General features: G+C 46.9%; 1 protein-coding gene across 2 annotated transcripts in view; it reads right to left on the reverse strand.

Annotated features, from left to right (window-relative positions):
- Window positions 1–323: 323 nt before the first annotated feature.
- Kctd10 (potassium channel tetramerization domain containing 10) overlaps window positions 324–12188 on the reverse strand; it is a 26775-nt gene continuing 14910 nt past the window's right edge. Inside the window, exons 3-7 of one of the 2 annotated variants that reach the window (XM_004636289.3) lie at window positions 11284–11453; window positions 8796–8882; window positions 8551–8603; window positions 6926–7121; window positions 324–3185 (exon numbers count right to left, since the gene is read on the reverse strand). In XM_004636289.3, coding sequence (XP_004636346.1) covers window positions 2961–3185; window positions 6926–7121; window positions 8551–8603; window positions 8796–8882; window positions 11284–11453 — 731 coding nt within the window. In that variant the 3' untranslated portion in view covers window positions 324–2960. Of the gene's footprint in view, window positions 3186–6925; window positions 7122–8550; window positions 8604–8795; window positions 8886–11283; window positions 11454–12188 lie in introns of both variants that reach the window. The other variant, XM_012515811.2, reaches the window with a different exon arrangement.

Here is a 12188-nt window from a genome sequence, read left to right on the forward strand (position 1 = left end):
GTAACGTACAAGTTTCAAGGAATTGGCGTACGTTCCTGCGGGCTCATTAGGTGCCAGGTGGTGAGGACAGTCCTCCAGTGTCCCCACATTAAATCAGTGGCAGCACCAGCTGACTCATTCTGCTTTTTTAGAAGGCAGGTGGCATTTTCACCTGAGACTTCCTTTCGCTGTTAAAAATGATTCATCTTTTCTTCCATCATGAACAACTTTAAGGTAGCAGAGTAGAACGTAGGAGCTCTTTACCAGGAGCTCTTTACCTGCTCTGTTACCAGGGGCTCTGCTGTGGTGAGCATTTCAGGAAAGACCCGGAAAACAGATTTAATTGGAAGCATAGCATAATTTTTATTTTACATACGTTCACAAATACGTGTACAAGAGAGAAACAGTGACTATTCTTAAAACCTACAGCATTTTCTTCATAGCACAGAGAGACAGGAAGGTTAATGATGCACTTGAATGCATTACAGTGACTTGAGGTGAAGCCCTAAAGAGAACACGGGGGAGGGGTGGCACACACAGGTCCCGAACAGCAACTGTTAAGGTCTAGGAGAACACACCTACGCAGGGACTGGGGACGCGCTGCGTCCACCCTAAGAAGGCAGCAGAGAAGGATGTGCAGGAACCGTTTCGGACCGCCAGCCACCACCACCAATGACTTACTCAGCACAGACTGAGCTTGCTCACCATGGAACAACAGCTGTTCCCATTTTTAACCGTAAGCTCTTATAACAAAATAAAGCCTTACTCTTCAGCAAATCTTAAACCAGTGTTTACTTAGATGGTTCATAAATAAAAATACTGACTTCAGCTCTCATATGCTAACATATGAAAAGTCAGTTTCTTTCTGTAGTCTACCTGCTGGCAGAGCTTGGACCAGCCAACGCTTGTCTGTCAGCTCCTGGCTAGATGCAGCCGACAGAAACATTCTCCACGGAATGTTTTTACGAACCTCTTCATAGCCCTGTGAGGCAGAGACACGAACTTGCAGGTGCAAAGTTGAAGGAAAGTGAAGGTACCAAGAGCTGCCAGAAGCAGCAGGGCATAAGGCATACATGAAAGCCCAAACAAGTCAGATTGTTTCACACACTTATTAACACAAACACTTAGCAGAATTTATACGATGGCTTTTCCATTCCTACAGAAAACATCAGAACTGACATTCGCTTTAACTTTAAAAAAGTTTAACCCAGACGGCAGGGTTAACATTTAAAACTTAAACAGTATAAAATATTTACGAAACATTATTTTGTAAGCTCCCTTTCCTTAACACTTAATAAAACCGAAATAGCCTCATATAAAAGTTTCCCACACAACAGTTTAAAAAGCATCTACCCAATACCTTGTTTTCAGGTTTGGTCTTGATTGTTTTAAAGTTTTAAATATTGTAGGCTTTGCTCCTGGATACAAAAGAAAGGCAGACAACTGTCACAGGTACAAAGTCTAAGCTGTAAAAATTGACGCAAAATAGAAACTCGTTTTTTGGATACAGGTGTCAAAGGCTGCCCAAGTTAATACCTTTGGTATAAAACAGTAATGACTCCTTGCTGAGCAAACAAAACCCACCCATCACCTGGCACATATTCACATCTCCTCCTAACTACTCTACCTAGTCTAGTCTCAACCACCCACTTCAGTCACGATTCAGTCCTGCTCCTGTGCAGGTGCAGAGGAGGCTGGGAGGTAGGTAACTGAGAACAGCCGTCCTGATGAGCACCATGCACAGCGGGCTCCACTCGGGCCACCTGTGCCCCACAAACATACATCCTCACCAACAGTCGCACACAATCCCTAAACAAGTATGAACACAGACACAAACCAGACCCAAAGGTATCTGCACATCCTCTCAACCTGTTCACGGATGGCCACTCTATTCTGCATAGAAATCAGAGACAAACACGAGGGGGGGGGGTCTCCAGGTGATGGCTATGTTGCAGCAGGGAAGCTGCCTGGGATAGACAAGCTCCCCTGGGCTGGGGTGTAAGGGGTGCCTGGCTGGGAGGATGGAATCGCACCAACCCAAATCCTGACAAGGCAAGGAACCCACTTGCTGAAGCAAGCCCAAGTTAATGTGGAAGAAGGCCGGGAGAAAGGAGTGGATGCTCTGGAGCGACAGCGTGCGAGCTGCACCTGCTGCGGGTCGGGGGCCTTCCTGGAATGGAGTGGGTGGGTCAACATGGACAGAAAGTGGAAGGCCAGGAGATAGGAAGACAGCCAGGCACTCGCTGCCAGCGAAAGTGCCAGTCCTTGCCTGGCGTGGTACAGTCCCAGCCAGCACCACAGCAAAGACCAGCCAAGGCAGCACAAGTTTTTACCCAAAGACGTTCTAAAATGAACACGTTACAAGCAATGGCACAAGTTAGGGCTCATCTTCAAGGCCACAAGCTGAAACTATCAATAAGCTCTAGGGACAGAGCCACGTTGCAGAATAGATTCCCAGGAAAGCCATGGAGACTGTGCCCAAACAGAAGGCACAGGAACAGGGAGCCTGCCAGTCGGCTGAGGCTAAGAGAAAACACAAAGTTCACACACCCCAGGTGGCCATCGCCGGCAGAGCCTCTCTCGGAATTGTCAAACTGAAACCTTAAGGGAGTGTCACTCAAGAAGCCCTAATAGGTAGTCAGCACCCACAAAAATAAATACTGCAAACAAAGTTCTCACATACATTTCACGCTCATTCATACTTTTCCTCTGAAAACCAAGAAAGCCTGGCTCGATTCTCGTGAAAAGCAGAGACCTTGGACATCGCTTGTTCAACTATGGGGGTGCGTACACCTGGGTCAAGGCAGGAGCAATTCACCTTGTCGAGAAATACCAAAATAATCTTCTGGCTTGTTACAAAAGTATCTCCAGACTCCAGGGAAAGTAGAAGATGCCTGGAAGCCTGCACAGAATCTGAATGTGGCAGGGGAGGGGAGAAGGACGGAGGGCAGAGGCGGCCGCGGCTGAGTCCACATGCCTGCTCACTGGTGGAGGTGGGTCCGGTCGTCGGGACGCTTGATGTGGATGCGCCGTACGCGCTCAATCCTCTCCCGCTCCCGCTCCTCATCCTCATCCAGGTGATGGGAGCGCCCAGCTGCACCACCTGTGGCCTCCAGGAGAGCATTGTCAGGTCCCCGGCCATCCTGGGCCTCATAGAGCAAAATATTCAGGGTCTCCTCATAAATCCGGGCTTCAGGAAACTCAACCTGTCCCCCCACAAAACACAGGGGAAACAAGTTAGTATGACACACACAGAGCCCGCCACCTCAGCCATGACCACCAGGCTAAGGAGGGCCCCAGTATGCTAATGAAGGCTGTCGCTATTATTTCAAAGCCCCTGCTGTTTTCCACAGACAACACTTGTTCACAGCGCTAAATTCACCTGAGCGCAAGGGAACACAGTGAAGTTGGTTTCTTCCTCCTCCCCACCCCATGCCGTCCCTTCACGAAGGCAGTACTGCCCCTTTCACCTTCTCAGAGTCCGCAGATAGTCACACACTTTAAAAGACAGATAAAGGAGGCTTCCAGAGGCTCATGCCCCTTCCTCCTGCCCGTAACTTTTAACTACACATCAGGGAACTATGAAGAATATGACAACATGACCAAGCAGTTCACTCTGAAGAACATTCAGGTCACCTCCGTTAGGCTGCCACCAACAGAGCTGTGCCATTAGACACAGGCCCTCCTGAAGATGGCTTGAAAACAGCTTTTGGTCTGGACAGTCACCTCTCTCCTTCCTAAGTGCTGCTTGCTTGGACCCTGCTACCATCACCGGGCTAAGGGTCCCTGAAGGAGGAGCGCCCACAAGCGGGTCCCACGCACTGGACTCAGACCAGACTTAGTCTGAAGGACAGGATTCCAAGGTTTCAGGAGCAGGGTAGCAAGTACCCTCCACCTTTTCTTTCTCAATGACATTGCCAAAGTAGGTGAGGATGCACCAGCAGCTAGCTGAGTGAAGACTCAAGAATAAGCAGCCCCAGAGGGACTGGAGGAAGAGCGGCATGGGAGGTTATCCCAGCAGTACGTGCTCCAAGCTGCCCCCCATCAATGCAGGACCCCACAATAGAGTACCAGGCCTTTGGTGACCAGAGGTGCCCACAGAGTCTCGCACACCAAGTGACAAGAAACGAGAGGTCTAAGTTTTCTGTTCTTCTGTCCTCTACTGTCTCCTCTAAGCAATCCAGTAGCAGCAACCAGAGACTGCAGGAGTCAGAGAACTTTGTGATGCTGGAGACAAACCCAAGGCCACACCCAGGTAAGGCACACTCTCTGTTGCTGAGCCACACTCCTAGACGAGGGACTTTCTTTTCTGATGAGAAGAGCTCTGGTCTCAGTGTCAGCAGGGAGCCAGGCAGGGTGTTGCATGCCTATCATCCTAGTATTCCAGAGGCTGGGGCAAGAGGACTGCCTCAAGTTCAAGGCCAGCCTGGGTTACACAGTGGGTGAAAGACCAGCTTAAACTACATGAGACCTTGTCTTAAAAAAAAAAAAAACAAAGAAACAAGAAAACAATAGGGTATCTGTAAAGTTAGCTGAGGACAACAAAGCCAGAGCACTAGCCCCAGAGCCCAGCTCCCAGAGGATTGGGCCAGCTGAAGGAGAACCTGTTTTATAGGAGCAGCCATCCCTAACACCAAGTCCCCAGAAAGCCATGGTAGCAGGCTTTCCCTGGAGGAAGGAAGGAAGGAATCCTTACGGATGCACTCCTGGTAAAAGGAGCCAACACACAGCCCTGGCCTTCCATCCTTGTCCTATCACTGGATGGCCTGATACACCCAGGCATAGGCTTGCTCCAGAAGCCATGTGCGCATCAATAAACAGCTTGGAGCGGACCTTGCAGCCTCTTTCTTTTGCTCCCTATTAAGCTCTTAACATTTTAAAACTTAACTTATGGGATGTTTATCCTTTTAAATTATATGGTTTATTTTTTAAAAAATCAACCCATAAGAAAATGGAGGTCCAGGGGTCGGTGAGATAGCTCAGTGAATTAAATGCCTGCTTTGCAAGCACAAGCACCAGGGTTCGATCCCCATTTCTGCATGCTGCGCAGGCCCTGGCTCCACACCCAGGGTACACTGAGCCTACACCAAGTCCAGGCATGGTGGTGCATGCCTGCAACCCCAGTGCTGGGGAGGCTGAAAACAGGAGGATCACTACAAGTCCGAGCCATATAGTGAGATCCTGTACAAAATACATAAAATGGAAAAAGAAAGAAAGAAAATAGAAGTCTAGTCATAGAATGAATTCATATCTTTAAAAAATTTGCAAGAGAAAAGCATGAGAACCTGCCAGCATGGGGAGAACAGGCATTTCTCATCCCCGTGCCATCTTCAAAAGAGAACTGAACCTCAGTACAGTAGTACCTCAGTTCACAAATACTTTTGCTTGCAGACAATTTGATTCACAAGCAGAAGCATTTGGCAAAATTTGGTTTTAGTTCACAAACTCTGCACTGGGTAATAAACATCACCATGGCCATCTTTTCCAGAATCATGGAACAAATTAAATTGGTGACCCAAGGAACAACTGTATTTTTCCCTTTTTGGCTACCTTAAAATAATTTCTATCTTTTAGAATATATTCTATGTATAGCAATTATAAATAAAATAGGTGGTCAAATTAACCCTGTGTCTGGGGAAGGGTAGGTACAGATGGAGCACAGTCACCTTGAGCTAGGGGCCACTGACGCTGGGAGGAAGGTATGTGGGAGACTACTGTACACATGTACTTCTGTGTACAATTTAAATTTCCTGTAATGTTTAAAAACAGGAGAAAAAGGCTCTGCTTTCCACTTTGCATTATGATTTTCTCTGTTCTGCATTCTAAGGCCAGCTCCAAAAGCCCGCAGACCTATGTCCCTCCTAAAGTTGCAGGGTCAACTGTAAGCTGAGCAAGAGAGTACAGACTACCCAGGTGATGAGAAGCTTGACAATCAGCCTGTAGCCAACCTACCCTAACCAATCCATAGGTAAAAAGATTTCCCTTAGACAGGTTGAGAAAGAAATGACAGGGTACAGTGTGATTAAAAGCAGGGGTGGAAGAGGAAGGGAGGAAAGGAGCAGAAGGAAGTGAGAGAAGTAAAGAAGATGAGGAAAAAGGAGGAGGGAGAGAGGGAAAAAAAGAAGGGGGAAGGGAGAGAGGAGGAAAAGGGACAAGAAACCAATACAGCCAGCTCACTCACACAGCCAAAGGCAGGCAGGCGAGCAGAACACCTAGGAAGGGTGAAGCACAGCAGGCCCTGTTGCTAGCAGTGCTCCGTCAGGTGCCCTAACCTTCCGAATGGCTTGGTGGTAGAAGTCAAAGGAAGGGCAAGCCTACTGATTTGGAGAGGATGAACAAAGACGGATGCACTCACTTCAGTCACAGAGTCAAATGTGTTCAAAAAGAAGCCAACCCAGGTGGGAGCTAAGGAATTGAACATTAGGGTCCTATGAGGCAGTGGGCAGCTCTACGTCAGTGGGCAAAAGAAGGACACACTGATGGCAAACAAATGGTAGAACACGACCAGAAAGCCAAGTCAAATCTTGAAGGCGGCACCGTCACTCTGATGAGCAAAACTTGATGCAGCGGGGCCTTGGTGGGAAGCAAAAGCAGTGGAAGAGCATGAGGAACAATACAGGTAGCAGCAGACGGCATCAGATGGGAACAGGCTGGCAGCCAGGAACACCTGGGTACAAGTACAAATCTGAATCCATACACATGACAAGGGAATATGGTACAGCATGACAGTCTCTACTTGCTGAATGCTGGGAGGGAGGGATGTTTCTCTAAGACCTACCATTGGGCTCCTCAAGGCCCAAAGATAATAACTAGTTTCACAATGAGGAACCGCAAGGCAAGGAAAGCATCTAAAAACCTTTCTCTGTTTCTTTTGCTCAAATGGAAAGAAGTCCCACAAACACTTGTTTCAGAGCAGCCACTCAAACTGTTCTCTTGAGGCTCTTACCTTGGTCTGCTTCTTCTCGGTGGCATAGACAATGGAGGTACAGCACACTTCAGCAATCTTGCGGCCCTGACCATAGAAAGACCAGCAGCAGATTTCATCCCCAATGACATCCTTTATGAATAGGACTCTCCCATTAAAGCGCAGAGACAACTTATCAAACAGTTCGATGTTTTTCAACATATTGTCGTCGGAATTGCTGCAAAAGGGGCATTCAGTAAGGTGACCACAGGCGTGTAATAATTAAACTGCTTCTACACACAGGACCCCACAAGGTTTATTTTCTCTCTCACTTCACTCACAATAGTTCCTCAAAAAGATGCTATCCTCCCCACTGCTCAAAGAAGGAAATTAAGGTCAGGGAAATCAGGTAACTATTCAGGGGCAGAACCGAGAAACTGCAGAGCTGGGCCTGAGAAACACAGCTCTGCTCTAAGCTCCTGCTCTTGACTGGCATGCTCGAGCACCTGCCCTGCACAGCCACAGGCAGAACACTGAGGATGCAGGCCTGCACACACTGGCACTGGAGACACAGGCCCCCACCTAGCACTGCAGGGCAGAATGGCACAGCCCAAGGGAGACTTCTCTATTTTTTTTAATGTATTTGGTATACAGTCTCACTACGCAGCTCGGACTTCTAGTGATGCTTCTGTTTTCAGCCTCCCAGCGCTGGGATCACAGGTACGTGCCACCACCTTGGTCTCGGTGGCTGGCTCAGCCTGCGCAGGGCAGGGCCAGCACAACATGTGGTGCCAGGAATCAAACCTTGTTCCTGTGCTTGCTTAAGCAGGCACTTAGTCCACTGATCTATCTTGCGGCCCTAAGACTTTTGATCTAGGTCAGTTTACAGGTCTTGAATAACATCATTAAATCGCTACCACATCCCTCGAATTTTTGCTTTAGAGTTATATGGTCTCAAGACAGCCAAAAAGTATTTTAAAAACCAATACAGATGGTTAGTGATACTGCAAAATAGTGCAATAACTGAAGAAAATCCAAGTTACTATATGAGCTAGCACTTCCAATCCTAGGCATTTATTTACCCAAGAGAAATTAAATCGTATGCCCACAAAAACTTACAAATGTTCAAAGCAGCATTATATGCTCTGGTCAAAAAGCACAAATAACCCACATGTCCATGAGTTGAAAGATGAATAAACAAAATGTGGCCTAACCCTAAATGAAATACCATTACACCGTTAAGAAGGAATGAAGTGCTGATAGATGGCCAACATGGACAAATCTTGGAAACATTCACTAAGTGAAGGAAACCAGTCACAAAGGGAAACACGCTGTATGATTCTATTCATAGGAAATGTCCAGAATAGGCAAATCTATTCAGACAGAAAATAGGTTCATGACTAAGGTTTTGCAGGGAAGTGATTAGGTAAGGATTGATAATGGGTAGAGGATTTCTTTTTAGGAGGATGAAAATGCTGTATAAAGTTAGAAAGTGCTAGTTGTACAACTTTGTGGATACATTAAAAATCTCAAAGTTGTATCTATCTACCCACTCTAGAGGTGCAGAAGGGTCATCCTTATACAAAAAGAACACAAGGAGCTAGACCTGGCTGATGTGATGCAAGGGAGGTTTCCTAGTGAGTGAGGATTTCCGGCTGGCATCTTACCTGGTGTAAGAGTACTTGTTGTTACTTCTGTTGTACAGCAACTTCACAGCTGGCTGTGGATTGTTTTAGAAAGAGGAAGAAAAGGGTTATTTAGCATGTAGGTCAATGAGGCCAGACAAACACAGCTTGCTGGCAGAAGGACACTCCACCACCCAACAGCAGGCATGGTAGCGGGAGAACTGCAGCTTCCCATTCTCACACCCTGCCCAGGTAACAAAGAAGTCCCACAAGGGTGTCCAACATACCTTATTTGAAGTCGCTATAAGTTTCTGTTCTTCCTTGGATGAGGTGATGACAGGAACCTTGCAGAAAGGCTCGTAAGTGTCTTTGTTCTGCTGGAACAAAACATGCTTTCAGCCTAGGAGGTCTGCCTAGCCCTGAATTTTTAAGACTGGCCTGTTGGGCAAAAATAAGCTCTGCTGAGCACAGACAGGGCAGTGAGAGGTGAGAGAGGAAGATTCTTACCACTGATGAATGAGGAAAGGAGAAGCCTAGGAGTGGAGTTTTCCAATAAGGGTTCCCTTTGCCAGGGCTGTTACAGGCCAGGATGCCCAGTAAATACTAACAACCAGGACACATTTTTCAACAGCCTTGGAAACTAAACTTTTAACATGGTAGATGAAACATTATTTAATGAGAAGCTCCTACAACCCACTGTAGTGAATACACAGGAACAAAATAGAAGAAAAAGAAAGGGAGATGTGAGGCAGATGTCAAAACTTCAAGGGTGAAAATGCAGACCACAGATGAGGGATGAAGGAGATGGAGAGTCAAAACCCCAGCTGGCAGACAAGAAAGGCTGAGAGGCCTCAGAGAAAAGCTCTGAAGGCTAGCAGGTGAGGGCAAGAGCACAGCAACATGGGCCAGGCAGCAGAAGCGTCACAAAGCAAGCCCTATATTCATCCCCGGCCCAGCAGAAAGGTCCACTTTCCTGAGGCAGCCAACTGTGCCAGGCCTATGCCCCACCAGACAGGAAGCGGGGGGAGGACTTCTCTAGATACAATAACCTACCCAAGAAAGGGCTTACAGATTCTGACATCATAAAGTCAGCCCATTATCCAACCATGAAGGGCACTGGACAACAAGGACTGCCACACATGCAAATTCTGAGCCTTAAACTTTAACAGAAGCCAAGGACCATCAGATTATGCATATGAACCTTCTCAAACATGAGACCAAAGCCAACACAAGTGACAAAAATGGAAGAGAACCAGCCTGACAATTCAGGAAGCAAAAGAAAACTTTGAAGAGTATCAGACAGATGAGAGCAGATGCAGCATCCTCTGAAGCAATCCAAAATGATCAGCAGCTTTCAGAAAACAAGAAAAAGCTCCCAGGAAGTGGAAATTTGATAACAGAAATGAAAAACTCATCAGAAGCATTAAAAAGATAAAAACTGAAAGAAAAAAAAAAAAAAAAAACAACAATATCTGTGAGTAAAAAACCAGAAATATCAAGGAAGATAGTGGGAGCAAAGAGAATGTGATCAGTGCTTGAGGCTGAAGCACGATGCACAGACATGGAGCCCAAGGGCACAACTCCACGGCAAGGATGAGAGAGACTCTCAGTGTCTGGACAGCCCGCGGCAGCCGGCCTTCCTCCTGGCAATGTGGGGCTGAATCAGGGATATACACTCACAAAGTAAGCTAAAAAAATACCTGTGATTCAAATTAACAGGACTTATATTTCTAATGTAAACTGAGTAACAGTAACTAAAATTATGATAATCTATGCTGGGAGAATGAATGTGTAAGTGTAAGCTTGGGGTTTATATGTGTTAAATTCTAATTTTTCCATATAATGCCAGTAGATAATATTGAAAAGTGAAAAATTAATAAAAGGAAGTTATATGAAAATATGCAAGTAAATAGAAAAAACTGCTGAGATACTGCCTCGTGGGTGAAGGTGGCTGGGAAGAGATACTAAAGTGTTTTTTACCTTAATCACACAGAACTATTAACTTCCTAATGATGTATATGCATTACTCCCCCACTTCCTGCTCCCCATGCATTACATTAATAATCATAAAAATGAAGTAACAATGCAAGTGCTACAACATTCATTTAGATTTATAATAGTTCACAACTGTCAAGATAAAGGTGGTGTGTGGCAAGCACAGGTCAGGAGCTCAGCATTATGGGTACTGCTCCAAGGAAGAGCCTGCCCTGCCATGTGGCTCAGGAAAGGTACAAACAAGAGCCTTGTGTGTACAAATCGTGGCCCTACAGCAGCCCAAAGGGACTCTTGGTTCTCTACCATGTCAGTACACTGCTTCAACTATAAGACTGCTGACTGCATCCACAAGCACATACTTTGTGGGATCTGACTAACACTAGCCTTGTCCCCAACTTTACTGGCCCAGTCTGGCTTAGGAGTGAGACACACCTCTGTAGAGAGGATTCTGGGCTCCCCACATTGACTAATAGGGTCACAGTTAAGTCCCAAAATAGATGCAGAAAATGGATATGGGGTTATACTCCATTATTCACTGCTGAAAGGTGGTACAGTGAGCATGAGATGACCCAATGCCACAAGGACTATCAGAGAGCAGTCAGGTGACCTGAGCACATAGGAAGTATCCTACAGGTCTCACTGACCAAAAGAGAGCATCCAGAGTTCCCTCACACATCTGAACAAGGGAGGAGCTGGTTCCATTTTGAGGAAAGGGAAAACGGGGAAAGCAGGTATGTTTGGTGCCTCCCTGCTCATACAGGAAGAAAGAGTGATGCCTACTTGTAAGGCCGCCTGGCACTCTTCCACCAGGCCCTGGACCAGGTAGTACTTGGCTTCTGCTAGCAGCTCCTCGATCTCCCGGCGGCTCTCAGGCAAAGGGACAGCCCCATCTCGAAGGTAGTTGAGAATCGTACCAAAGTGCTTCCCACACCGGTCAATGAGGATCCAGCCTGCAGCGGAGAGGAGGAGGGGATGGAGTAGTTACACAGCCACGATTCTCACTTTTCACGGGAGATGTGGAGCAGAGCTGAGAGTCTCCTGGCTCCCTTGGCTCCAGGGAGAGCAGAAACTACAGAAGGCACTGTAGTCTCAGCAGCCTATCTCCAAACACACTGCCACCGCCTGTAGGCCTGGTGGCTATGCACAACCCCCATCCTAGACTCCTGGAGGACCAGCTCTGTGGGACACCAGGGCCCTTAGGCCTAAAAGCATGCTCCTGAAGTACTTTCACATATCCTTTAGAGAAGACCATCCCAAAGGGGCCTAGTGCCCCATCCCTGGATAAAATGGGTCCAATGACCAGTCCTAATGACAGCAGAAAGGCTTCTGAGGTAAAAACATCTACTGCACTGCAACAGTATGTTCAGACTCTCAAGCTACAGAGCCATTCCTAAGGGAGAACAACTTCATCCCCATACTGTGACCCCATATACTTCCCAGCCCCGCCACAGAAAATTCTGTGACTTCTTACAAGCATTTATTGGCTTTTGACAACAATAGGACATGAAACAGTGTTCTCAACAGATAATGTCAAACAGCTCAGTCAGCATGGACAGACAGAACCTGTTTTAAAATATGTGGGGAGAGGGTCCAGCCCTAGCTCAGTTCTTTAAGTGGCTGCTTCCACAATGCTGGCAGCCTCAGTTTGCTGTAGTTCGATCCCCACAACACTCCAGCCATGCAAA

This window comes from Octodon degus, unplaced genomic scaffold (assembly GCF_000260255.1).
Source record: "Octodon degus isolate 3935 unplaced genomic scaffold, OctDeg1.0 scaffold00079, whole genome shotgun sequence".
Classification (NCBI taxonomy): domain Eukaryota; kingdom Metazoa; phylum Chordata; class Mammalia; order Rodentia; family Octodontidae; genus Octodon; species Octodon degus.